Genomic DNA, 27,333 nt, shown 5'->3' on the forward strand with positions numbered 1-27,333 from the left:
CACAATGTACATAATCCAGACTCTCTGTGAATTTTCCATTTTTACGTGGCTTATTTTTACTCTGTCACTTTATTCTGTCTCTTTAAAGACTTTACCTTTTTTTTTAAAGCATTAACTTTATTCTCTATATTTTTTTCTTCTCTCTCCCAAGCCTATGTACATTCATCCAACAGTGTCTGGATCTGTCTTATTGTGAATCTGTAACTTTTTTTTTTTTACTATCCAGGAGCATTTCTTAAAATGTTAAGCACTTCTTAAAAATTTAAGTTGCACCATGTACAGGTAATACGGTACCGCCTGTATCCTGCCCAGTCTAAACCTTAACTGCGCTGTTATAATGGCAATTATGGTAGTTCCTGCCTGAGGTCAGCACAGTTCAGCATGGAGCAGCTGCTCCTGCCCAGATCCATTTGGTGCCCCTGAACCATTCATGGTTCCAGGCACACAGCAGTCCACATTGGAGCCACAGTCAGCAGTTTAATTCTGAGACTGGGTGTGCAGCACAGAAACTCTTTTCATCCAAGTTACAGCCAAATCTGACACGCAGAGCACTGCGCAGACTGGAACACAAACATCCAGTCCCATAAAAGCCTTGAAATGCTTTAAAGCCAGAGTTCACGCTGGCAGCCCAGCACCAGGAAGCTGCGCTTTAAAATGACGCAGCTTTTTTTCTGCTGCTGTTGCTGAATCAGGAAATTTCTCTATGGCACGCCACCAACAAAGAGCAAAACTCTGCGTTAAACTCTGTTTTTCCTGTTTTAAATTAAGCTCTCCCAGGTTTTTAAGTGGATTTAGCCATCACGTCTGGGCGCCATCTGTAGTCTTCCAAAAAAGAGAAGCCATGTTTTCTGTGGTGACAAGAGCAGTGGAGATCTTCATGTTGACTGCTCGTGAGAAAGAGCACCTGGGTTCAGACCAGAATTTTGCCTTAGTTACTAATTGTAAAACCCTGAACATATAGAATCAAATGATTTTTAAATGTTTAAATATTATTTCATATTATGTGTCAGTGTCCAGTGAGGTCAGCAGTTTCTGATCTCCTTAGAGCTGGAGTTAGAGGTGCTTCTGAGTCCTCTGACATGGGTGCTAGGAACTGACCTTGGGTCCTCTGCAAGAACAGGATGTCCTCTTAACCAAAACCTATCTCTCCAGCACCATAATCAAATAATTTTTGTTTATTATTATTTTGCTTGCTTGTTTTTTGAGACAGGGTTTCTCTGTGTAGCCCTGGCTGTCCTGGAACTCACTCTGTAGACCAAGCTAGCCTTGAACTCACTGTGATATACCTGTCTCTACTGCCCAAGTGCTGGGATTAACTTCAGAATCAAATGATCTTTAAGTTAACTTCTAGATGTAATCTTCCAGCTAATAAAATCAGTTTATTTTTTTCCAACCTCAGTTTTGCAATCTATAAAACGGAGATCATTGTCAGTGATCTGTCAGCTCCCAGGACCATTGGAAGATGTAATGAAGACTAAGACAGAGCTATAAATCTCCACACAAAATCAGATGGTGTGATTTTCCTACCACACTTGGCCTAAGGGTGGAGTCCAGAATGATTGTGACCCCTGTGAGCTCATGGAACTCTGTGGGCTTGGTCCTAAAGAGAAGTGAAGAGAACTCTAGACAGGGAGCTGCAATAAACCCCGCTGCCATGGACCCTGAGCATTTTGTCCAGGAAACTGGACGTTTAAGATGTCTTTTTATTTTTAATTAAAAATATCTTTAGTAGGAGTGCCTTCAGAGACCAGAAGAGGCTCATATCCCAGAGAGCTGTAATTACAAGCTTTGTAAGGTGTCTTATACGGGTACTGGCATGCCAGCTTGGGTCCTCATGAGAGAGCAGCAAGTGCTCTTAACTGACAAGCTGTCTCTCCAGCCCCATGAGTGTTCCCTCTGTGGATGTTTTGAAAGATAAACTCAGAGAAATGATAGATCTGCAGCATGGAAGTTTGTTTCTTCAGCCATCTAAAGTTATGGCCACAAATAAGATTTATTTTGTGACATCAATTTAATATTTTGGCTGTAACTGTAGAACTCTGTCAGTAAGACAGGGGAGTTGTCCCAGTCTGATGCAGAAAGGGTTAAGATCATCAAGTTCAAAGTCCCTCAGATCAAGTACAGTCTTGACTAACTGTGTTTCCAACCCAGTGTACATTCTTACATATATTACCTAGACACTAAGTGGGTTACCCGAGTTCTGTGTGATTGGAAGTAGGTATTACTTGGATTCTGCTCAATATCATTTTATTCTGACTTAAAAAAAAACTGATATTCATCTCAAGTAGCTGCCATGGGTGGATTTGGGGAGAGACTGACAAACCCAAATGTAGCTATGGGAAGTGAATGTAGCAGGTGTTTTCTCTCCAGGAATTGAGTCCAAAATAGGGCTAACTCAGAGAAACTCTGTCAAAAAAAACAAAACAAACAAACAAAAAAGACCTTATATCCCAAATATACAAAGAATTCTTTTTTTGTTTATTTCTGGTTTTGTTTTTCAAGACAGGGTTTTTCCCGTGTAACAACCTTGGCTTTCCTGGGACTCACTCTATAGACCAGGCTGGCCTCAAACACGCAGAGATCCACTTTTCTGCCTCCTGAGTGCTGGGAATAAAGGTGTGTGCCATCCACCTGACACAAAGAATTCTTAAATTCACAAGAAGCTAATGATGTCACCCAGTTGGTAGAGTATATGCCTAACATGTTTGAAGTCCTAAGTTTGATCCCCAGCACTGAATAGACCAAGCATTGCAGTACACTTCTGCACTGTACTCAAGAGGGGAAGGAAAGAGGATCAGGAGTTCAAGGTCAGACTCTGCTACATAAATTAAAGGCCAGCCTGGAATACATGAGACTCCGTCAAAAAAAAAATTGACAGTCCAATTTAAAAACTGAGTAAATGCTGGGCAGTGGTAGTGTATGCCTTTAATCCCAGCAGTTGGGAGGCAGAGGCAGGTGAATCTCTGTGAGTTCAAGGCCAGCCTGGTCTACAAGAGCTAGTTCCAGGACAGGCTCCAAAGCTACAGAGTGGTCTACAGAGTGAGTTCTGCAACAGCCAGACCTACATAGTGAGACCCTGTCTGTATGTGTGTTTTACAAAGCTATGTAGTTTTAATATATGTTCCAGTAGTCTTGTTCCTAGATATTATCCAAATGAATCAAAAACATATACATACCTAAACCTGTACAGGAATATTTATATATCATTCATCCTTGCCCCCAAGACAATCAAAATGTTCTTCAAAATGTTTGAAATGATAAACAAATTGTGACATAGCCATACAATGGAATGTTATCTAGCAATAAAACAGAATAAGCCCCACATACAAGAACCTCAGTTGTGTATTTCACATTGCAAGAAGTCAGTCTGAAAATGCTACATGCTCTGTGATTCCAATTGTTTGATGTTAAGGAGAAATGGGGACAGGTTTGATGAGCATAGGAGATTTTAGGGCAGTGAAAGTAGCCAGAATGGCATTGTAATTATGTGCTTACCTAAACTGTGTAACACAGAGACAATGTACTTTAAAGTATGAACTTCAGTTAATATTTCAATTGGGTCACCAAATATTATATGGGAAAGATGAGAGGCTGGAGAGATGGTTCAGTGGAAGAGCACTGGCTGCTCTTCCAGAGGACCTGGGTTCAATTCTCAGCACCCATATGGCAGCTCACAACTTCTTGTAATTCCAGTTGCAGGGAACTGAAGGCCCTCTTCTGACCTCTGTGGGTACTAGGAACATATACAGTACACAGGTCTATATATTCAGGTAAAACACCAATATATACAAAATAAAATAACTTTTAGAAAAAAGATGGGCAAGGTGAATTCATGTGACTGTCTAGGAGCAGAAAGATCTACCAGAGTTTAGAAGAGGCACTTCATCAGCCAGAAGGGATGGTAGCATTCAGAAGCATTGGGTAAATTAGCGTAGTTCAACTAGTGCCTGTTGTGAACAGTTTACTGTCTAGGGAAACTCACGAATGAACCCTGCCCCTATCTTTCTGCTGACTACAGGAGATACTCTGAGGCTACGAACTATTCTGGAAGCAATACAGAAGCACATCCATTCTTCCTCCCTCATCTTCAAACTGGCTCAAGATGCATTCAAGATTGCTACTCCCACGGACAGCAGCACAGACGGCACTCTGCTTAATGTGGCCCTGGAGCTGGGCTTACAGGTATGGGTATGAGACAGTGTCCCAGCTGTAGGTTTCTGGCCTAGTGACAGTTGGCAGAAGATATTCCAAGGGGACTGAACGTAGCCATGTCTGGTTCTTTCCATCTTCCAGAGTACACGTTCTAGGGTAGACAGAAGGTAAGGACTCTATAAAGTTGGCCTCCATTTGGAAGTTAAGGCCAGAAGTAGACTAGCTTTAGGAACCAGAGGGTTCCCATCTTCTCTCCTTCCCTCTTCCTCCAAGTCAGTCAAGGTATGATAAGAGTCTTATCTGTTGTCAGTCATGAGTGAAGCCTCATGTCTACTGAGTGGGATGGGAAGAAATGAAACATATCCACACAGAGAGAAAGATCACTATTTAAATAATGAAAAATATTTGCTGTTGGGCTGGAAATGTATCTCATTTGGTAGAGTACTTAACTACATGCAACCCCTAAAATTTCATAAACTGGGCATGGTGGGATACATCTCTAAGTTGAGGCAGAACGATTTTAAGTTCAAGACCATGGAGAGTAGCAGGCCAGCCTGGGCTACATGAGACCTTGTCTCGGGCAAACAAAAAACGTCCTTTGCAAGAAAGAATGAAGGAGAAGAGAGGAGAAGCTCCCAATTGTTAGGCTTGGCCCCCTGGAAATGCCTCTCATGTCTAGGTAATGCGGATGACCTTATCAACCCTTAACTGGAGGCGCCGAGAGATGGTTCGATGGTTGGTTACTTGTGCTACAGAAGTGGGTGAGTCTCCTACCTCCCTCTTTCTCTTGGGGAGTTTCAAGGCCCGACTTTTCGTACAGAACAATGAATCCTTAGAGCTGTCATATTTCTGCTCTTGGCCGCCTGAGAAAGGATGTGCTGCTGGGAGAAGATGGCCTCAGTTCAGCCAGTCCAAGCCCTCACTGCTGGGACCATATCCTGATGCCAGCAGCACTTTGGTCCCCTGTGGTTAGGGAAATGTCTGAGAGAATACATTTCAGCACCAGCCCCATGTGCTCTCTTGAGAGGAAGTGGGCCCAGTGGTTTGGTCCCAGTCTCTGTCTATGCTTCTGGAAAATCACAGACAATTTGGAGGCTTGGGACCCATTCTAGAACCCAAAGCTCCAGTACAAGACTCTCCCTAGATGCCCTACTGTAGCTAGAGCTCCCAGGAAAACCTAGGGTCCTGCCTTGAGGCAGGCAAACTTGGGACTCTGTAGGTTCATCTTTATGAAGGGCTGGGGGTACAGCAGAGACCTTCAGCTCTCTGGTCTAGGACGGAAGGGATGGGAAGAGACCCCAAACAGGGTCTGGCCATCTGGGATGCTCCCCTTGCCCTGGTTTGCCTCAGACCATCTCAAGGCTGCTGAGGAGGAGGGAGAACTCGTCTCTGCAGGTCAAGTTCAGACCCCAAATGGTAATCTGGGCAGACTTGGATTGAGATCGAGTAGCCACTGCTGAGCTCAGGTTCTCCCTGACAGGTGTTCGGGCCCTGGTGAGCATCTTGCAGAGCTGGTACACCCTCTTCACCCCGACTGAGGCTACAAGTATTGTGGCTGCCACAGCCGTATCCCACACCACTATCCTGCGTCTCAGTCTTGACTACCCACAGCGGGAGGAACTGGCTAGCTGTGCTCGCACGCTGGCCCTGCAGTGTGCTATGAAGGATCCGCAGAGCTGTGCCTTATCAGCTCTTACACTCTGTGAGAAAGACCACATTGCCTTTGAGGCAGCCTACCAGATTGCCATTGATGCTGCTGCTGGGGGCATGACTCATTCACAGCTGTTCACTATTGCCCGCTACATGGAGCTCCGTGGCTACCCGCTGCGTGCCTTCAAGCTGGCCTCGTTGGCCATGAGCCATCTTAACCTGGCCTACAACCAGGACACCCATCCAGCCATCAATGATGTGCTCTGGGCTTGTGCCCTTAGCCACTCTCTGGGCAAGAACGAACTGGCCGCTCTCATCCCCCTGGTGGTGAAGAGTGTGCACTGTGCCACAGTGCTTTCCGATATCCTGCGTAGGTGCACAGTGACTGCACCAGGCCTGGCAGGCATCCCAGGTCGCCGCAGCTCTGGAAAGCTCATGTCGACAGACAAAGCTCCACTGCGCCAGCTACTGGATGCTACCATCAATGCCTATATCAACACCACACACTCCCGTCTGACACACATCAGTCCCCGCCATTATGGAGAGTTCATTGAGTTTCTGAGCAAGGCTCGGGAGACCTTCCTACTGCCCCAGGATGGTCACTTGCAATTTGCCCAATTCATTGACAACCTCAAACAGATTTACAAAGGCAAGAAGAAGCTGATGCTGCTGGTTCGAGAGCGCTTTGGCTGAGAAAATAGAAAGCTTGCTGCCAGGGCAGCCTGGGCTCCCAGATCAGGACATGGACTCTGAAACATCTGTCTACCCTAAGAGGACTCTGAGCACTTGTGGCTGAGCCAAAAGTACCACAGACCTAAGGATGGGGAGAGTCCAAGTTTAACCAGTATTCCTGCCTTGGCAAGCTTCTCACTCCAGCCCCACTCACTGTTCCTGGAGTAGCTGGGCCCTGCAGACCGATCAGATGCCCCCACAACATGTCACCTCACGCCCCTATATCCTGCGTGTCCTGACCATTGGCACCTCTCCCTTGGCAAACACAGAACACTGTTCCGTCTCAGGGATTGCTTAACCAGAGAAACAGAAGCATTTATGGTACTGTAAATACTATAGTATATGTGTTGTCAAGCAGTGTAAAGCTGTAACTATTTATAATTCTGACTCTGATCTGATGGGCACTTAGTAGCTGTGGGTGGGGTGATAGGCTTGTCTTCTGAGGAGACTCACAACCATTTCTCAGGTTTCCCATACAAAGTATATGCTACTGGCAGTGGGTAAGTGGGGGCAGCAGGGAGAAAAATGGACAGTTAAAATCCACGTCTTGTCTGTGCAGAAACTGTGGCCTGCAGATAGGACAGCTAGCCTACTGTTGACAGCTAATAGTCACTGAGGGGCAGAGGTCAAGACTGGGCTTAGACGTTTGTCTCACGGAGCTGTGACCACACTGAAGTTCCTGCCCCTGCCTCACACTCCAGGAGCCTGATGAACACCTGAATAACAAGTGCAGGGAGAAGACGAAGGTGTAGGAAGCCACTGAGCTCAGACAGTACATCTGCTCTGGTCACCTTTATGTTAGAGAATCTGCTTCCATCTCCAAATTTGTCCGAGTGTATATCTGTATGGATAAGAACATGTCTGTGTACAGAGTTACACATGTGCATGCCTGTCAGTTCTGTGTAAATTATGTGACATGTGCTAGACTGTGGGTTTGTTTGCTGTTTCATTTGCGTGTGTGTGTCTGCGCGCGTGATAATGCCTACCTAAGTGTTAACTGTACTCACACCTCCATGTTTAGGGTCTATGTGTATCTAGGCACACACGGGTACCTGTGTATAAACATTTTTGTGTCTGACTGTATGCCTGCTGACCATGATATGTCTTTACGTGAATGGTCTCTACATGTAGTCTGTCAGTGTCTTCATGCTTGGGGATCTGCATGAGTGTGCCTTCTTCCTGCCAGTTCTCTCTTGCCCATTCCTTAGTCTCTTGCTAGCTGAACATCGTTACCCATCTCTGTGCCTCCTCTAATTACCTTCTCTCAGCAAACAAGTTTCTAAGCACTAGTGTCCCTCTGCCGTTAAGATTGGCCACTTTCACTCCACTGTTCTCTTCCTCCTACTCTACCTCAAACTTCCTCTGCCTGCTTCCATCCTAGTTCCATCGGTAGCTAATGTGGAGGCTGAGGCTGGTATTCCTTTAGTGTTGCCCTTCCTAACTTCTAATCCTAGCGGGTAACCCCCATCAGCCCATGCTGACCTCCAGTGTGTCATGTTCCTACTACTTCATGACCCCTATGCTTGCCTGCAATTACAGGAGGTAGCAAGGGCATTCAGAATCCTTTGGATACAGGTGTCTTGAGTGTTTACTGTTTTGTCTTAGTTCCTGAGTTGGGTGGGGTTTGATAGGGAAGGGGTGGTGTAGCTAGAGGGCGAACTAAGGACCTTTCTGTCTGATTTATTTTTCTTTGGAAAACTATGTGTTATCTTTTTTATTCCAAACTGACCAGTAAGTTGTATTTGCTGTTTGTGGCTACTAATGTGTTACTGTCCAGCCAAGGGCCCCTACACTGTCTCAGCCCAATGGGTTGGCAAAAAAAAAAAAAAAAAAGGAAAAGCCACTCCCATTTCTGTATCATGATTGCCCTTTTTTAGCAAGTATGTGAACTCAGTGCTTTTCTAAGAATAAATCATGGATCACAGAAAAGATCATTTTTCTAAAGCAGAAATTGTGTTCTATCAATAAATGAGGCCCGTCTCTCCTTTGATGGGACAGGGGTCTGGTTGGGCCTAGAGATGTACAGAAATGGACAGATGAAAGAGTCCTTACATCACACCCATCTCCATGGCTCTAAGGCCTCAGAACCTTGTCCCAGGAATCAAACAGTCACGTCCTAATGTCACATGATAAACAGGATCCCAAGATTCTGAGACAATCAGCAGGCATGCTCAAAAAATAGCACACAGTGAGCTGAAGTGTCAGAGGATCCTTTGGCTTCCGAGCTATCATACCTTGGCTCCAGTCCTAAGCAACCTAGCTGTGGGTCTTTATACTCTCCCATAATGTGGTATCAAAGCTGGTCTCCCTAACTCCTGTCTACCCAGACTCCATCTCCCTCTCCTGAACTCCAAAGTGTTTTAGCCACTTCTGTGCCCTTTTTTGTTTATATATGTTATAGTCCCAACTACCTGGAAAGGTGTACCAAATATCACGTCACTCTTGGGCTTGGGTGGCTGACAGACAGCATGATAGTAGTGTGAGCCTGGTGTTAATGCGGTAGGGCATCTCACTGACACTGAGCCCTGAGACTTGTGGAAGAAGATGCAGAGGAGGCTTAACGAAAAGGAACAAAGGAGCCTGGCCTAGTGTGACACATATCTTTAATCCCAGCACTTGAGAGACAGAGGTATGTGGATCTCAGAGTTTTGAGGCCAACCTGGTCTACATAGTGTGTGTGTGTGTGTGTGTGTGTGTGTGTGTGTGTGTGTGTGTAAGAAGAAGGGAAGGGAAGGGGACGGAACATAAGATCATAAACTTTTACAAACAAAGGGACATGTTAGACTCCAGCTCTTGAAGTTTTATTCTCCTGGAAACAACCCGTGTTGGTGGTCCTTGAGCAGAAAGGAAAGGCATACACTTAATTCTGTCGAAGCAGACGTGAATGTTTGTGCACAGCATCCACAAAGGCTCCTACATGTTCTGGGTCCATGTCGGGGTACAGCCCATGCCCTAGGTTGGCAATGTAGCGTTGTGGCCCAAATTCATCCAGCATCTGCTGTACCAGTCGACCAATCTCTTCCTAGAGGACCAAGAAGGCACTGTCTAGGAGGTCAGCAAGGCTGTAGCCTCCCTGTACATAACAGTAGTGCACACACATGCAGGAGCACTTCCACAGGGTCACTGTCATTAATTTAACAAAACTTATCAGGGACCTCACATGCATTGGACATTAAGAACATACAAATGAGGGGGCCCAGGAGATGGCTCAGCAGGTAGGGTGCTGGCTAGCAACCCTGATGACATGAGTTCAATCCCTGGGACCCACATAAAGACAGAAGAAGATAACTGACTCTAAGTGTTGTCCTCTAGCCTCCATAAAGGCACCAGGACATACATACACCCAAACACACAATAAGTTTACCAAAAACATACACATGAGAGCTATCCATAATCTTAAAACTTTAGGAGGTGGAAGCAGGAAAATGAGTTCAAAGCCAACCTAAGTTACGTACTGAGTTTGAGGCCAGCCTCTGTCTCAAAAAGGGAAGGTGTGGTAGCCTGACAAGCACAAGGCTCTGGGTTGGGTCCTCTGCTTCAAGGAGTGAGAGGAGGAGACAGACAACAGCCACAAAAACTAATTTGTTTTCATTTCTTGCTTTCTTAGGTGTGTATAGGATAGAGGAGAGGAAAAATAGGTATAATAAACCATACCCCTGTGATCACTCAACCATTGCACAGTGCACAGAGAAAACCGTATACATACATGCTGGGCCCAGTAATTACCTCAGATGCATACAAGGCACAAGGATCCAGATTCCCCTGCAAGGTCACCATCTTCCCCACACGCTCCCTGGAAACAGAGCCATTGCCACATCCTTGTCACTGCACATTTGGGGATGGTACCCCTCTACCTCAGCCTCAAGTGCCCACTCCTCCATCACTCACCGGGCTTTCTTTGGTGCCACTGTCCAGTCAAGTCCAACTACCTCATAGCCAGCCTGGGCCAGCTCTTCCAGGGCAAAATGGCCATCCTTAGCAAAGATGATCTGGAGAAAAGAGCAAAGCTCTGACACTAAGCCTTGCTGCGCCTGCTGCCTTTCGTGGCTGTGCTTCTGCTACCCTCCAGTGGTGACTTCAGTCCATGCAGGACTCAGCCCTGAAAGTACTTCACTAAACCTGCCCCAGTCCTCACCATGGGCACTGGTGCCAGACCTGCCTCCTGCAGCCCAGCCTTCACTCGCTTAGCCACGTCACGGATGTAGGGCAGTGCAAACTTGCCGAAGAGCTCTGGGCCAAGATGTCCTGCATGAGACTCAAAGAGCTGCAGTGCCTATAGACAGATGATGAGAAAAGTGAGTGCATACCGCACAAAGGAAGCACCTCTGGCCACACACAGGCTAAGCCATAATTATCCCTGGGTGACTTTAAACCCTGATCTATTCTGAGGCTAGGAGCTTGGTGTTAATTCAAATAGTTTTGCCCTGGGGGCTGGTAAGATGGCTCAGTGGTTAAGAGCACTGCCTGCTCTTCCAAAGGTCCTGAGTTCAATTCCCGGCAACCACATGGTGGCTCACAGCCATCTGTAATGACGTCTGGTGCCCTCTGCTGGCCTGCAGACATACAGACAGACAGAATGCTGTATACATAATTAATAAATAAATAAATATTAAAAAGAAAAAAAGTTGCCGGGCGTTGGTGGCGCACGCCTTTAATCCCAGCACTCGGGAGGCAGAGGCAGGAGGATCTCTGTGAGTTCGAGACCAGCCTGGTCTACAAGAGCTAGTTCCAGGACAGGCTCTAAAGCCACAGAGAAACCCTGTCTCGAAAACAACAACAACAAAAAAAAAAGTTTTGCCCTGAAAGAAGTCAGGTGGTGGTAGCACATGCCTTTAATCCCAGCACTTAGGAAGCAAATGCAGGCAAGATCTCTGTGTTTGAGGCCAGCCTGGTCTACAGAGTGACTTCTGGGATCTCCAGGGCTACACAGAGAAACCCTGTCTCAAAAAAACAAAAAAGAAAGAAAACAGCGAGGCAGTGGTAGCAGACTCATTTAATCCCAGCATTTGGGAGGCAGAGACAGAAGAAGCAGTTTTGCTTTCTCCAGATCCTAACAGCAGCTTCAATCTCCAAATACTCAGACCTTTAAGTACTGGGTCGTTTCAGGGCTTAAAATCTCAGTGGTTCTCAACCTGTGGGTCACGGCCTCTTTGAGGCTGAATGACCCTTTCTTTTAACAGGGGTCCCATATTAGATATGATGATTCATAACACTAAGAAATTTATAGCTATGAAGTAGCAAAAAAATTTATGGTTGGGGGGTCACCCTAACATGAACTCTACTAAAGGTTCACAGCATTAAGAAGATTGAGAACCGCTTAGATACTGCAGCCAGATCACTGGAGGAACAGTAAGTCCCTGCTTTCTCCACTTTAGGAAGCCATTGCTTTGGGTCCTGACAGACCAAGCTGCAGCCTACTTGTCCCTAGAGACTCACCTGAGCACCAGCAGCCACTTGTCCTATTAGATAGGGGACCAGGGCATCAGTGAGTATGCCAAGCAGCTTGTGACTGGCCTGCGGTCTTTGGTACAGCCATCGCTTGGCCTGAGCCATGGTGCTTGAACTGCCACCCTCCACCATGTATGTCATCAGGGTCCACTGCAGGGCACAAAGATGTCACAGCATATAATCCCTTGTCACGACCAGACCTGCCAGGATGACCTCTTCGTGTTCCAGCCCATGCCCTGTGCAGAATTACCGGAGCACCAGCAAAGCCAATTAGTGGCACACGTCCAGCCAGCTGTTGTCGAGTAAGGGTGATGGCTTGGAACACATAGCCCAACTCCGTGGCCACTGCTGCTGGATCCCGTAGGCGCTCTAGGTCCCGCTCTTCTCTCAATGGCTCTGGGAAGCTGGGTCCTTTGCCAGGTACCATGGTTACCTCCATGCCCAGTGCCTTAAGGGGATAAAATATCTGGGTTCATAACCTGGAACTGCAGAGGGAAGGGTTGTTTCAACCCATGTGATAAGAAGTAAAAGAATAAAAAGCCCCGTCAAACTCCATTTCTTAGTGTTTTCCTCTACCAGTTATGTACTTATCTTGAAACTGACAAGACAGATTTCCAAGGAGTCCTTTCCTTTCTTTTTTTTTTTTTTTTTTAAGTCACCTTCCATGATCAGGATTGAGTACCTGGGGCACAACAAGGATGTCAGAGAAGATGATGGCAGCATCTAGAGGGAACCTTCTTAGTGGCTGTAGGGAATAACAAGAGGTCAGAGAGGCGGCACACTGAGCGCATGAATCCCACCCGCACTTGGGCGGCCCTCACCTGCAGAGTCAGTTCACAACAAGCCTCAGGAGAGCGGCAGGTGCTGAAGAAGTCCTGGCTCGCCCTCGTTTCCCTAAACTCTGTGAGAGGAGAGGGAGGACAGGACTCAACCACGAGGTCTTCCAAAGTTATCATGGTCCCCTGAAGAACTTCGCCTTCTAGAATTTCCGGTTTTATCTAGACCACAGCTTTGCCCCTGACCTGGTAAGTATCGGCCTGCTTGTCGCATGCACCAAACAGGAGTGTAGTCCGTTTCCTCTCCCCACGCTGCTCTCAAGAACGTGTCGTTCTTCAGCTCCGGGAAATTCTTGTGTCTGGAGATCAGGTGGAGTAAATGTCATTAAGCTAGATTGGGGTTTGGGGAAGGCGGGTTCAGTCAGGCACCGCTATCTGCCGCCTCCAGGTCCGCTTGCAAACCATGGCTCCCCACCCATTCTGCCTCCTCTATCAGTTGGCGCACAAGACCAGGAGGGGGGCCCCACTGGGGCTTCTCCCTACACGTTTGTCCAGCTTTCCCAAACTGGAGGGATGGGGAGGTCGTGGAATGAAAATCCAGTAAGGAGAGTTTGGGGAAAAGAAGTTCATCTCGAGGACCGGGCCGCGAGTGGCCTGATTGTGAAGCAGGGCGATCCCCCAAACCGAGAGCGAGGATCAGAGTTGATGGTCCCAGGAGCTAGTTAGAAGTTCTGAGTCACCTCGGAACGTCCTGGGACGCAGTCCCGTAAAGTAATCCCTGGAATGGAGATGGGGGGCGGGCGGGGAGGCGGGGCAGGGAGCGGGGAAGGTTCTGTTCCACGACTGGAAGATTTGGAATCTCAGTGACTTGGGTTCGTACTTGGAGAGTGGAGTGCTCCAGAAAAATAAGAGTTTAAGGACATTTCCCCTGAATTGGAAGACCGGAATCAGAAAGCAAGGCAGCCACAGCACATGCAGCAGAAGACTCACCCCAGCCCGTTCGCCTCCATGGTAAACAGTAACTGAGCAGTCGCCGGTCACCGCTTTAATCCGAATCTCCGCCTACACAGTCCAGGCTCCGCCCCTTCCTGAAGACACCCTAGGCCGTCGCCATCTTGAGAGTCACGTGACCATTCCAGTGACAGCTTTGGGGCTGCCCTCCCTGCTGCCCGTAGGACCCCAGCAACTTTTCACCGTAAAGTCCACTGTTGCGACGCAGTAACAAAGAAAGAAATGCCTTCTCAATACGTCTTAAGGTGGCCTGAGAAAACTGTTGCCTTCTGTGGTCTGGAAATCCCGAAATAGCCCAAGTCTCGCTTTCACTCCCATCCATGAGTCTAACAATGTTATCTGGCAAACGAATGCTGCAAAAGGCTGTACACGGAACTGAAGTATTTTACTCTGCGTTTGTAATACCCACCAGTAGTTACTTGGAATGATAAAATGCTGAGCAAGAAGGGGACTGCTCTACGAATCATTTGGGATCCCTGAAATTAGTAATCACATTTAAGCGGACAACAAATATTAGTCTCCTGGGATTAGGGGCAACAAATAGCATCTATCCAGAACGACTGAAAATTCATCCTGCCAGTGACCGGGGAAGGGGTCATTCTACCAAACATTTAGTCACGCCGCCCCTAGGATAGATAGTTTAGCAGATTTAAAAATATTTCTCAAACAGGGCATGGTGGCTCACACCTTTAATCCCAGCACTGGGGAAGCAGAGGCAGGCGGATCTCTGAGTATGCGGGTCTGTCTATATAGTGGGTTTCAAGACAGGGCTACACAGAGAAACCCTTTCTCGAAAAACCAGTTGTAATTTGTTGGGCAGGGGACAAAAACAGAAGGCCAAAGCACCCAGAAAATTTGTAGTTGCAGTGGCATAAACAAAGGTAACTTGAATAAAGCCAGTGAGAGGACCGCGAGTTCGAAACTAGCCTGTGCTGCATAACGAGAGTCTAATTTTGAGTCTGCTTTGGATTAGCCCGGGACGGGGTCACAAAATAGGAACTATCGTGGAGGGTCAGAGTACACCAGACCATACGGTGGAAATAGGCTGTGCACTTAATCCAAAACATACGGCAAAGTAGGGTGGAAGGCGGGACAGGGCGTGGTGGGAAGCTGAGTTTGCGGTGCCCCCGCTGCTGCGGGGCAGGGTTTCCCTGACGGGTCTCACCGCAGCGGCTTCACCATGGCTGGTCCCGGCCCCGGAGCGGCGCTCGAGTCCCCCCGACAGCTCCTGGGCCGCGTGCGTTTCCTGGCCGAGGCGGCGCGCAGCCTCCGGGCTGGGCTGCCACTACCCGCGGCACTGGCTTTCGTGCCGCGAGAGGTGCTCTACAAGCTTTACAAGGACCCGGCGGGACCGTCGCGCGTGCTGCTGCCTGTGTGGGAGGCAGAGGGCCTGGGACTGCGTGTGGGTGCTGCGGGCTCTGCCCCGAGCGCCGGCTCCGGACCGCTGCGCGCCGCCCGCGACAGTATTGAGCTCCGGCGTGGCGCCTGTGTGCGAACTACCGGCGAGGAGCTGTGCAACGGCCACGGCCTCTGGGTGAAGTTGACCAAGGTGCGCCCCAGTTGTCCGGGACCCCGCAAAAGACCCCCTGGATCCAGCCAAAGCCCTGGTTGTTCCGCCCCCCTTTTCCCATTGTGAGCTGGTACTGCTTTCGGTGCTCTTTGCCCTGGGCTGGGCGAGCAGCTGAGCTGTCCCTGACAGCTATCCCCTGACGGCTGTCCCCGTGTGGCACATCCCTGCAGGAGCAACTGGCCGAACACCTGAGTGACTGCGGACTGGACGAAGGCTGGCTTCTGGTGTGTCGCCCGGCGGAGGGCGGGGCTCGCCTAGTACCCATCGACACTCCGGACCACCTGCAGCGGCAGCAGCAGCTCTTTGGCATAGACTACCGGCCGGTGCTCAGGTCCTGCAACTGAAAGAAGGCAACTTGGTGACCAGCGGGGCAGAGGGTTTGGAATCACAGTCCAAATCCAAAACCTTGGGTTGTCTGAGATATCGGGGTAGAGAACAGGCAGGGTTGGGATGAGTTTTCTGGAGGCTTGGTGGTAGAATTCTGGAGAAGGCTCAAGACCTTGGAGGTTGTGTCCTGTTGCCCAAGCCTCCCTCATTGATCCCAGTCTGTGCCCGCAGATGGGAACAAGTGGTGGACCTGACGTACTCGCATCGCCTGGGGTCCAGGCCTCAGCCTGCAGAGGCCTACACGGAAGCAGTGCAAAGGCTACTGTGAGTTATCTGGAATGGGGTGGAAGAGGAGGGAGCAGGGCCTGAACCCAGCCTAATAAGGGGTTTGAAATTGCTTAGCTATGTGCCCCCAACATGGACGTACGAGTGCGACGAGGACCTGATCCACTTCTTATATGACCACCTGGGCAAAGAAGACGAGAACCTGGGTAGCGTGAAGCAGTATGTGGAGAGCATAGATGTCTCCTCCTACACGGTGGGTGCCTGGACTCCTCTTGTGGCTAGATACAGTCACATTCCTCAATGCTAGGTCCAGGACTCCCATGGCCAAACCATCGTCCCCACAGGCCACACTTAGTCCCACTCCCCTTAGACCCCCTGTGGGAACCCCAAACATTCCTCCTACCCCACATCCACCCCAACTCAAACACTCACCCAGTGCAAATGTGACTCCATCTTTCTGCCCCTATCCTAGGAGGAGTTCAATGTGTCCTGCCTGACAGATAGCAATGCCGACACCTACTGGGAGAGCGATGGGTCCCAGTGCCAACACTGGGTACGGCTCACCATGAAGAAAGGCACAATTGTCAAGTGAGTAGGTTCTGAGCCGGACAGGGTGGGTGAGCCGTGTGCCGTGGGTGCCTAGAGACGCCCTCAGATACATACTCTGAACCCTCAGGAAGCTGCTTCTCACAGTCGATACCACAGACGACAACTTCATGCCTAAGCGGGTAGTGGTCTATGGGGGTGAAGGGGACAACCTGAAGAAGCTGAGTGACGTGAGCATTGACGAGTGAGCGAGCTGTCCTGGGGTGGGGAGTGGGGCATGATCTTAGCAATGGGGCCAAGCTCAGCTTGAATGGAACCCCAGGAGTCCCTGAAAGTCTAAGGCAGCAAGCATCTGAACTGCTTTATACCTGTCTCCTAGGACCCTGATTGGGGATGTCTGTGTCTTGGAGGACATGACTGTCCACCTGCCAATCATCGAGATCCGAATCGTTGAGTGTCGAGGTGGGACTTAAGGCTATGAGGAATCCCAGGGTGTGGATGGGGGCAAATGCGGTATGGAGAAAAGAGGATGTACTTGGAGTTTGGGTAAAGCTGTGGGGCCAGAGATAGATATAAGCCAAGCTTAAAGCCTTAGAGGTAGTTGGGCTCATCTAGAAAAGGAATTTGTGTTAGAAAAAGCATTCCAACAGCATAGAGGTGGGATGAATACAGAAATATCAGAATGATGTCATTGAATCTCTGAAGCCTCTAGTGGCTAACCGTGAGAAAAATGCCAACCGTTAAGGAGCCGTTCCCAGGTCTGAGGGCCAAGAAGGCAACAGTCACAGTAGATGACCGTACTCTGACCCCTCCCCCCTTCCTTCAGATGATGGGATTGATGTTCGTCTTCGAGGGGTCAAGATCAAGTCCTCTAGACAGCGGGAGCTAGGATTGAATGCAGACCTGTTTCAGCCAGCCAGTCTGGTGCGATATCCACGCCTAGAAGGCACTGACCCAGAAGTCCTGTACCGAAGAGCTGTCCTTTTGCAGAGGTAGCTATGGTCCTGGCCCTGCAGGCCTCTCTTCCTCTCCCTAAGCTTTGGGAGCCTGTATGAAGGAGGCCCCAAAGTCTGGTGAAATAAACTATTCCACTTGGAGGGCCAGAGAATTAGAGATTGGGGTCTTACATCCATGCTAAACTCTTTTTGTTTGTTTTGTTTTTGAGACAGGATTTCTCTGTTGTAGTCTTGTCTGTCCTAGAACTCACTTTGTAGACCAGGCTGGCCTCGACCCCACAGGGATCTGCTGGTCTCTGCCTTCTGAGTGCTGGGGTTAAAGGCGTGTGCCACCACTGCTCGACATCCATGCTAACGTTTTTTTTTTTTTAAGATTTATTATTTATTATGTATGCAGTGTTCTGTTTGTATTCTGCCTGCAGGCCAGAAGAGGGCACGTCTCATTAGAGATGGTTGTGAGCCACCATGTGGTTGCTGGGAATTGAACTCAGAACCTCTGGAAGAGCAGCCAGTGCCCTTAACCTCTGAGCCGTCTCTCCAGCCCCTAAACTCTTTCTCTTCACCCATTACCACAGATTCATCAAGATCCTGGACAGTGTCCTGCACCACCTGGTACCTGCGTGGGACCACACGCTGGGCACCTTCACTGAGATTAAGGTGAGTCTGGGCCCTGTGGTCCTTATCTGGACGTTGGGCTCCTCCTTCCCAGTCAGCTAGCTTTCATTCTTCAGGAAAAAGTTCCTAAAAGCCCTCGGGCTAGGCCCTTTCTGGTTCTGGAAACCAAGAAGAAAGCCAGGTGCCATGGGAAAGCGACTGCACAGGAGCATGCTGGCTGCTGCTGCAACTCTGCTCTGCACCACACAGCCAGGCCTGACTGCAGCATGGTCAAGCCTAGGAAGGGGCTGACAGGAAGCATAGTCTGCACCTCAAGAGCCCAGTGTACCGGGGGTAAAGCAGGGAGGAACTTTGCTCTGGTCTGTGGAACTATTAGAAAGTTTGTAAGAAGCACACGGTGGTGGCACACACCTTTAATCCCAGCTCTCAGGAGGGCGATTAAAGTTCTTGTGAGTTCAAAGCCAGCATGGTCTACAGAGCAAGTTCCAGGACAGCCAGAACTGTTAGATGGAGAAACCTTGTCTCAGAAAAAAAAAAAAAAATGAAATAAAAATTAAAAAGTCCCCCCTTGTGGTTAGTTTGAGGAAGAAACTATAGGCGAGAACACAATGGGCTGGACTTGGACCGATGGTAAAACTGGGTGCAGGCCTAGAGAGAAGCCCCGAGGCGAGGCGAGGGCTGACTGCGCACTGATTCTGCCCGGCCACCTTCCTCACCAGCAAGTGAAACAGTTCCTACTGCTGTCACGCCAGCGGCCCAGCCTGGTGGCACAGTGCCTGCGCGATTCAGAAAGCAGCAAGCCCAGCTTCATGCCGCGGCTGTACATCAACCGCCGCCTTGCCATGGAACACCGTGCCTGCCCGTCTCGGGACCCTGCCTGCAAGAATGCAGTCTTCACCCAGGTCTGGACCGACCGCCTGGATCAGACTGGGGGAGGGTCAGTAAGGGGCCTGGGGCTTAGTCAAAGAGGGACTTGAGCGAGGACTTTGGGCCAGAATAGGGACAGCTATTAAAATGAACTTCCCTGTGGCTTGCACTCACTCCCGTCTTCTCGTGCCCCCAGGTTTATGAAGGCCTCAAGCCTTCTGACAAGTATGAAAAACCCTTGGACTACAGGTAAGGCGTGAGGGTTAGGAACTTGCCAGGGTCTATACGTCCACACACTGCACCTCGCACCCCTCACTCTGACCACCCTGTCATCTTTTCCTGGATGGTCTCTGGGCCAGTTAATGTGCCTGAGACCAGCTCTGGCATAGCAGAGATCCACCCATCCCTATTTTCAGGTGGCCCATGCGCTATGACCAGTGGTGGGAATGTAAATTCATTGCAGAAGGCATCATTGACCAAGGTGAGGCCCTGACGTGGCTCCCAGTTGTCCCTTTGGAGAGTTAGAATGTTCTGGGATTACGAGCTGACAGACAGGACGCCTGCTTGTTACCCCTCAAGAGGGCTGGACGCTGATGTGCCCAGCTTAAAGCATCTGTCATTTCAGGTGGTGGTTTCCGTGACAGCCTGGCAGATATGTCAGAAGAGCTGTGCCCCAGCTCAGCTGACACCCCTGTGCCTTTGCCCTTCTTTGTGCGCACGGCGAACCAGGTGATGGTCTCCCCACCCACCCACCGCCAAATTTCTGCCATCTCTGCAAATCTCTTGCGAATCAGATGGAGCTGGAATCAGTGGAGGAGGGGTTGAATTACCCGGGCAGCCCCTGCACAGAGGAGAGCAGTGTCCCTTGTCCATTAGGAAGGATGGTGGAGGGGGAGCAGTAGTCTTTGGGATACTTGCGGTAGGAAGATAGGGACTCCCCCACATCCTGCTGACAGCTCTGTCTGTGTGGCAGGGCAATGGCACTGGCGAGGCCCGGGACATGTACGTGCCTAATCCCTCCTGCCGAGACTTTGCCAAGTATGAGTGGATCGGACAGCTGATGGGGGCTGCCCTTCGGGGTAAGGAGTTCCTGGTGAGTAACCCAGTCATCGTTCTGTCGGCTGAGCCAGGGCCCCACACCGGGAGGCTCGGTGAGAAGACAGCCCTGGTTGTCACTCAGGTACTGGCCCTGCCTGGGTTCGTGTGGAAGCAGCTGTCTGGTGAGGAAGTGAGCTGGAGCAAAGACTTCCCAGCCGTGGACTCCGTGCTGGTGAGCAAGACCTGGATCCCTCTGCCCAACCCACTGCCCCCAAATACATGTGTCCCCTCTCTAGTCTCACTGACTCCAGTGGGTTCTGCTGCTGTCTTTACTATGGTAACTCCTAAAATCCACCGACTGGCACTTCTCTCCTTAGCCTGGGGCCATATCTGCATCTACCACAAGATGGCGCATCTGAGCCCTGTGCTCTGCACACTCTTCACCCAATCCCCAGTCCACTGCCTCTTGGGCTCAGGCTCCACCCCATCCCCTTGGCCCACGCCAAAGTCTTCAAGGCTTTTTGTTTGTTCTGGTTTTTGCCTTTTTAAAAAGCTTATTTATTTATGGGGTGGGGGTAGGTGGGTGCATGCACCATGGTACACATGTGGAGGTCAGAGGACACTTTTGGGAATTGGTTCCCTTTCTCCCATGTAGATCCTGGGAGCTGAACTCAGGCATTCAGACGTGGTGGCAAGTGCTTTTATGTACTGAACCGTCTTGCCAGCCCTGTGTTTTGCTTTCTGCAGTAGGGTCTCAAGTAGTAGAGGATATATAGTTGAGGATGGCCTTGAACTTCTGATCTTCCTGCTCCACCTCCTAAGTACTGGGATTACAGGCACTGCCAGCCACCATGCCTGACTGGGGTCACCCTTAACTCTTTTCCCCACAACATCCTGTCCAGTCTGTCCCTGGAATTAGTGTGCCTCTCCCATCTCACTGCTATCCCCATGGTTCAGGCCATCTTTTCTTCTCTTCCAACTGTAAAGCTAGTGCCCCTGTCGCTAGTCTTGTCCACCTCATTCCATGCTGCCAGAGTAATCTATTTCACTTTGCTCAGTAAACCATTTGATGGCTTCACTTTGGTCTTAGGACAGGATGAACTCTATAAAGGCCTTCCCTGGCTCCTGTACCTCAGCTGGTCAATTCGCACTCAGGCTAAAGCCAAACATTTCTTAGGCTTTTGAGTTTCCAGCTTTGTCCTAGATGCTCTCTCTTCTGACTTCCCTTGTGGCCAAACCAATTCCCTGCTGCCCTTTGGGTCAGGCCAGGCGCATTTCCTGCAGCGTGCCAACCCTAACCCCTCAGACTGGCTAGGTATTGTCTCGATGTTTTTACAGCCCTTCACTGGCCTCTGCTCTCTGCGTTACCCACAGGAAGACAGACACTGTCTACTCAGTAAAAAGCTGAGTCCCCTGCCTCTCCCCACCCCTCAGGTGAAGCTTCTGGAAGTGATGGAAGGAATGGACAGGGAGACATTTGAGTTCAAGTTCGGGAAGGAGCTAACATTCACCACCGTCCTGAGTGATCAGCAGGTGGTGGAACTGATTCCTGGGGGCACGGGCGTCGTGGTGGGCTATGAGGACCGCTCTCGTTTCATCCAGCTGGTGCAGAAGGCGCGCCTAGAGGAAAGCAAGGAGCAGGTAGTAACACGAGAGGGTTGGACCTTCCTAAACCCCTTCCCTTGACAGACAGCCCACTGGTAGCCACCATCTAGCCCTGATTCTAGCTCTACCCATAGCTGTGCCCCTCATTCCTGGTGATGTACAGAGATGTCCCCAGTGTGTGCTGAAAGTAGTGCCCTTTCCCAGCCAGGCTTCTCCCTCCTCCCTAGGTGGCGGCCATGCAGGCAGGCCTGCTGAAGGTGGTACCACAGGCTGTGCTGGACTTGCTGACCTGGCAAGAGTTGGAAAAGAAGGTGTGTGGGGATCCGGAGGTCACTGTGGATGCTCTGCGCAAGCTCAGTGAGTTCTGGGTGACAGGGCAGTGAAGCTGAAGGGGTGGGATTGGAGGACGAGCAGAATGAGACCTAAGGATGGATTCTTGCCTTGGCCCCCTCCAGCTCGGTTCGAGGACTTTGAACCTTCTGACACACGGGTGCAGTACTTTTGGGAGGCTCTGAACAATTTCACCAATGGTCAGTAGAGGGCAGAGTGCTGCTTGCATTGCCTTGGGACATGACTTGAGGCGGGATACAAGTTGTAGAACCTCCCTTACCGCCAGTGCAGGCGTTAAGTTAATTTTCTCCTCCTTCACCCAGAGGACCGGAGCCGCTTCCTGCGCTTTGTCACGGGCCGCAGCCGCCTCCCAGCCCGGATCTACATCTACCCAGACAAGCTGGGGTGAGTGAGCACAGAGGAGGACCTGAGGTGCCTTCCACCCACACACATCCCTCTACACCTCTTCCTAATCTTTTGCCTCTCAAAACTCCCAGCTATGAGACCACAGATGCTCTGCCTGAGTCTTCCACCTGCTCCAGCACACTCTTCCTCCCACACTATGCCAGGTGAGTTTTCCTAGGTTTGTGCTTGGGGGTGACGTCCTCACGCGGAAGGGTGGCTGGCTGTGAAGTGCACCCTGGGGAGCAGCAGAGGTGCTCCACTAGCCACCTTCTTCTCCACTAGTGCCAAAGTATGCGAGGAGAAGCTCCGCTACGCTGCCTACAACTGTGTGGCCATTGACACGGACATGAGCCCCTGGGAGGAGTGAGGAGGAGTCAGGCTGTGCCTAAGCACGTCATGCTGCCCTCTCCCAGGCCAACCCAGCTTGGGTCTCAACAGAGGTGATGGGTTCAGATAACCTCAGCACAGTGGGCTCTGCTCCTGTGTATGGTTACAGTGGGAGCCATGGGTTGACCCTGGTGGTCCAGCCCCCACAGACCCACAAGCCCTGCTCTCCTGGGGCTTGCTTCCCCAGGTATTTAGATCTGTGAGAAGGAATCTTCCACAAGCCCAGCACAAGCTGCCAGGCCTGAGCTACTTGAAGGGAGCTATCTAGCTCCCCAACCCATGGACTTTGATTCTATTTTTGGTTTTCCCTTTTCTAGCTTCAGTCATGGCTCAAAATGTTTGAAAAATTGATAGGATGGTACTTGAAGCGAGGAGCCAAGGACAGATAGGGTAGTCATCTTCCTTGGTCATGTATCCCCAAAAATGAAGCCCCAGTTGAGTGCCCAACCCTTGAATACTTGTCTTCTTCCTTCCATAGCAAAGGTGTGTGAGCTTTGTCTTTCCCATGGCTTAGAATGTACATCCCCCAACATTCAATCCTTACCAGCAGCCAAAGCTCATCCCCTCTGTGTGATCCCCAACCCAACTCCATGTCTGCTCTTTCGCCCTAAATCTCACACAGCCGTGGCTCCTCATCCTCTCAGAACATTCAGGAACTCCCCCTTATCATACTCTAAAGCCCAGACTTTAGCTCTGCAGGCTGTGCACACCCTGAGGGCCTCCATGACACTCCTTTAGAAGGTCTTGCACATGGGAGAACTGAATAAATGAATGAATTCATTTCTTTAGAATATGCTTTTTGTGATCCCTCTAAGGTCACGTTGCTGCCATCCTGGAAAGCTCTCTGAGGCCCTATGGGAGCAGGGGCCATGTGCCTCACGGTACCGTGTGGTGGGGCTTCACAGTGACACATTACATCTGGGGTGCAGCCTGGGAGCAAGGGCTCAGAGGAGAGGATGGAAGGCTGACATATTCTGAGCTGAGTGTGATGATTTAGAGTGTGGAAGCCCCCACTTCCAGAGGCACGTGAGCAGAAGGATGGCACGTGGAAGGTAAAGCTGGGATTCTGACAGGCTCGGAGCACCCGTCTGCCCCCGGTGCCCCAAAACTAAGGTACAGGGACTCCTACCCCAAGTACGTGCTCCGTCGAGCACAATCCATTCAACCATTGTCTCGGTGTCCTGCCGCAGTGTGCGATCATTAGTGGCCTATCAAAGCAGACCGTAAGCTTTCCTAACATGTCCTCCAGAGCTCACGCAGCCACCAAGAAAGTTCTTTTACTACCCTCTCTCTCCACGTGGCTGCGTGAATGCCCAGACCTCTCTCCCAAACCCTGAACTCACACCCCACTGAGCCTCCTGGGGCAGCCCTGTCCTGCCCATACACTGTGGGTGGCCCAGAGGAGACATACATGAACATCCTCCCTGCCACCCAAGGAGCTGAAGCTGCAGGAATCCCAGCAGCTGCACAGCACCAAGCTCTGTTCTCAACAAGCTCCCCCTGGCTCTGCTGTCAGGGAAGGGCCTTCCCTCCTGATGGGTGTCCTTAGTATCTCTCTTACACTGGTTCGCAACCCGCTTTGCATTCATTTATAAATGAAGCATGGCCCTGCTGGTGGTGGCGCACACCTTTAATCCCAGCACTCAGGAGGCAGAAGTAAGCGGATCTTTGTGAGTTCTAGGCCAGCCTAGTCTACAGAGCGAGTTACAGGACAGCCAAGGCTACACAGAGAAACCCTGTCTCGAAAAACCAAAAACAGAGAAAAGAAAGAAAGAAATGAGACACAGAGAAAGGTGTCAGTCATCATGTCTAAAGCACCACGGCTAAATCGGTCTTTACACCACAGCACACTTCACGGGAACACTGCCCATCTTCCTCATTATGTGACGTGGGGCCTGTGTCTCCTCCATGGTCAGTTACCGTACTTCTTTCTAAGTTTGGATCCACTGAAATATTTTATCCCCTCTTTTTAAAAGCTTTATTTTATTTTTAAAATTATGTGTACATATTTTATGTCTGCATGGGGTGTGTGTACATGAATGTAGGCACCCAAGGAGGTGCTGGAAGAGGGCGTTGGATCCCTTAGAGCTGAAGCTACAGGCATTTGTGAGCCACCTGATACAGGTGCTAGGTGCTAAGCTCAGGTACTCTGGACAAGCTATAACGGCTCTTAATTCTGCAGCCCCTGAATGTCATCTTTTGTTTTTTTGGTTTTTTTTTTTTTTTTTTTTTGGTTTTTCAAAAAACCAAACAAGGGTTTGGTTTTCAGAAAACCAAACAAGGGTTTCTCTGTGGCTTTGGAGCCTGTCCTGGAACTAGCTCTTGTAGACCAGGCTGGTCTCGAACTCACAGAGATCCACCTGCCTCTGCCTCCTGAGTGCTGGGATTAAAGGCGTGCGCCACCACCGGAGAAACACTTACTCCAACCCCCACTTGTTTTGTTTCTGAGACAGGGTCTTGCTGTGTAACTTTGACTGGCCTGGTCTGAAACTCCTTATGGAGACCAGGTTGACCACAAACTTGCAGCAGTACTGCCTCTGCCACCTAAATGCTGAGATTTCGGACACCCACTGCCACACCCAGTCTAAAGAACCCTTTTAACGTGAAGGGTTTTCTGCCATTGTCTGCTCTGGGACATCCTGTGTGCTGCAACTGCTTTCCTCGTTAGCGGAGGGAGGTGCGATCACCCTCACTAAGCTGCTGTGGCTACAAATGTGTGGTGACAACAGGGTCAACACACATGATCAGCCACTTAGGGGCCTTCAGTTTTATTTTATTTCTAGGGTTATCATTTTTCTCTTTGCTGCACTTTCTTGGCCGGTTTGTTCTCTCTCTTGCCTTGTGTACACTTTAGTCCCAGCACTCAGGAGGCAGAGGCAGGTGAATCTCTTGAGTTCAAGGCCAGCCTGGTCAACAGAGTGAGTTTCATGACAGCCAGAAAAAACCCTGCCTTGTGGGAAAAAAAAAAGAAGAAGAAGAGAAAGAAACAATATCCAAAAATGATTTTCACATTTCTCATTGCTTATATGGAGGGGAGGGGAGAATTTTTAGATGTTTGGTAATGTGTTATTTTTCATAATATAAACTGCTCCCATTTTCTCCTAAATTTATTAGCTGGAAAGTTATGGAGGCTGAGCTGAAAGTGCTCACCACCAAGCCCAAAGACCTAAATTCAATCCCCCAAAACCCATAAGGTGGAAGGAGAGAACCAACTCCTGCATGTTGCACTCGTACACATGTATACGCACATACATTCATACATATAAATACATGTTTAAAAAACAATTTTGGATGGGCTGGAGAGATGGCTCAGTGGTTAAGAGCACTGACTGCTCTTCCAGAGGCGCAAACACAACGGTGGGTGATTATTTAACATCAATCAAAGCAGTGGCCCCACACTCTCCTCATGATCACCATATTCTTCACTGCCAAATCTTGGCAATAAAATAAACTCTCACACAAATAAACCTAAAATTTTTATTTTTTGAGACAGGGTTTCTTCATGTAGCCCTGGCTGTCCTGTAAATCAAAAACAACAAAAATATTTTATTTATTCTTCTCATATATTACATCCTGACTGCAGTTTCTCCTCCTTCTCATCCTCCCAGTCCTTCCCTCTCCCCCAGATCCATACTCTTCCTCCTCTGTTTCCCTTCAAAAAAGAGCAGGTGTCCCGGGGATGTCACTGGAACATGGCATAACAGGTTACAATAAGACTAGGTACAAACCCTCATACCAAGGCTGGCTGAGGCAACCCAGAAGGAAAGGGGTCCCAAGAGCAGGCAAGAGTCAGTGACAGCCAGTGACAGTGCGTGCAGGCAAATATGTGTACACGTGCTTACTGGTACTGGAGGAGACCCAAAGAGCTCAGAGGAATCCCTGGAACTGGAGTTACAAATGGTCATGGGCCACCATATGGATGCTGGCAACCAAAATCAAGTCCTCTGCAAGAACACTGTGTCCTTACCCCCGTGCCATCTCTCAAGCCCCGTGTGGACTGTATTCTTGTGACCTCGCTAGCTCCTACAAGCCTTCCTCCCCCTCTTCTGCAGGTTTCCCCCAACTGAAAATTTTCAAATCGATATTTTAATTTGTTAATTTTATTAAATCTTGGCCCTTAAGTACACGCCTTTTTACTATTCTATGTGGTGAAACTGGATGTGTGTGTGTGCATGTACATGTGTACGTATGTGTGTGCATTGCGTGCGCACGCGTGTGTGTGTGTGTGTGTGTGTGCGCGCGCGCGCGGGTGACTTCTGTGCATATCAAAGGAACAGGACAGTTAGCTCCAAGAAAAGTACTTAACACGATTGTTGGAGTCACAGCTGAAATGACTGCTTTGCCCTCACAGAATATTATTGTTTACTTGAAATGAAAAGGTGACTAACAATTTACAAAACAAAAAAACAAAAAAAAAAACAGCCACTTCCAGAAAATCCACTAAGATTGTTGCCACTGATAATAGTTGAGCTTTTCAGAAACAGAACTTCAGAAAGCTTGTGTCTCTCCTCGTAAACGTGCCAGCCTTCCAATAGTTAAGGCTGCTTCTGATCAGACCGGTGGTAACATTAACACATGTGACTTTTTCAGTATTGTGAAATTAAGTCAGCTTAGGGGAAATCTGCATTACTCG

General features: G+C 49.4%; 3 protein-coding genes across 3 annotated transcripts in view; 2 read left to right on the forward strand and 1 right to left on the reverse strand.

Annotated features, from left to right (window-relative positions):
* Zswim5 (zinc finger SWIM-type containing 5) overlaps positions 1-8,467 on the forward strand; it is a 107,462-nt gene extending 98,995 nt beyond the window's left edge. Inside the window, exons 12-14 of the mRNA XM_050131927.1 lie at positions 4,019-4,182; positions 4,832-4,913; positions 5,633-8,467. Coding sequence (XP_049987884.1) covers positions 4,019-4,182; positions 4,832-4,913; positions 5,633-6,495 — 1,109 coding nt within the window. The 3' untranslated portion in view covers positions 6,496-8,467. The remainder of the gene's footprint in view (positions 1-4,018; positions 4,183-4,831; positions 4,914-5,632) is intronic.
* Positions 8,468-9,319: 852 nt separating this feature from the next.
* On the reverse strand, positions 9,320-13,885 carry Urod (uroporphyrinogen decarboxylase). The gene is made up of 10 exons (XM_050131910.1): positions 13,749-13,885; positions 13,005-13,117; positions 12,804-12,883; positions 12,665-12,727; positions 12,233-12,430; positions 11,971-12,132; positions 10,670-10,807; positions 10,423-10,523; positions 10,261-10,327; positions 9,320-9,556 (listed from the first exon to the last, which is right to left on the reverse strand). Exons 1-10 carry the CDS (start codon positions 13,766-13,768, stop codon positions 9,395-9,397), a joined length of 1,104 nt encoding a protein of 367 aa, XP_049987867.1. The 5' UTR covers positions 13,769-13,885; the 3' UTR covers positions 9,320-9,394.
* An 872-nt stretch (positions 13,886-14,757) lies between these two features.
* On the forward strand, positions 14,758-23,453 carry Hectd3 (HECT domain E3 ubiquitin protein ligase 3). The gene is made up of 21 exons (XM_050131908.1): positions 14,758-15,318; positions 15,510-15,670; positions 15,898-15,990; positions 16,069-16,204; positions 16,424-16,539; positions 16,628-16,741; positions 16,877-16,959; positions 17,324-17,489; positions 18,029-18,110; positions 18,788-18,970; positions 19,132-19,184; positions 19,352-19,416; positions 19,561-19,664; positions 19,909-20,028; positions 20,116-20,205; positions 21,408-21,614; positions 21,806-21,935; positions 22,034-22,108; positions 22,232-22,313; positions 22,406-22,477; positions 22,596-23,453. Exons 1-21 carry the CDS (start codon positions 14,950-14,952, stop codon positions 22,678-22,680), a joined length of 2,586 nt encoding a protein of 861 aa, XP_049987865.1. The 5' UTR covers positions 14,758-14,949; the 3' UTR covers positions 22,681-23,453.
* Positions 23,454-27,333: the final 3,880 nt, after the last annotated feature.

This window comes from Alexandromys fortis, unplaced genomic scaffold (genome assembly GCF_014885135.2).
Source record: "Alexandromys fortis isolate MF-2015 unplaced genomic scaffold, M_Fortis_MF-2015_v1.1 scaffold_302, whole genome shotgun sequence".
Lineage (NCBI taxonomy): Eukaryota > Metazoa > Chordata > Mammalia > Rodentia > Cricetidae > Alexandromys > Alexandromys fortis.

Excerpts from the sequence above, each read along its gene's own strand:
- Hectd3 (XM_050131908.1), top strand. The coding sequence starts at position 14,950 with ATGGCTGGTCCCGGCCCCGGAGCGGCGCTCGAGTCCCCCCGACAGCTC. Across the intron at positions 16,960-17,323 it reads CCGAATCGTTGAGTGTCGAG|ATGATGGGATTGATGTTCGT; the intron begins GTGGGACTTAAG and ends CCCTTCCTTCAG. Across the intron at positions 21,615-21,805 it reads TAGAGGAAAGCAAGGAGCAG|GTGGCGGCCATGCAGGCAGG; the intron begins GTAGTAACACGA and ends CCTCCTCCCTAG.
- Urod (XM_050131910.1), bottom strand. The coding sequence starts at position 13,768 with ATGGAGGCGAACGGGCTGGG. Across the intron at positions 12,133-12,232 it reads TTGGCTTTGCTGGTGCTCCG|TGGACCCTGATGACATACAT; the intron begins GTAATTCTGCAC and ends TGTGCCCTGCAG. Across the intron at positions 10,524-10,669 it reads GTCTGGCACCAGTGCCCATG|ATCATCTTTGCTAAGGATGG; the intron begins GTGAGGACTGGG and ends TCTTTTCTCCAG.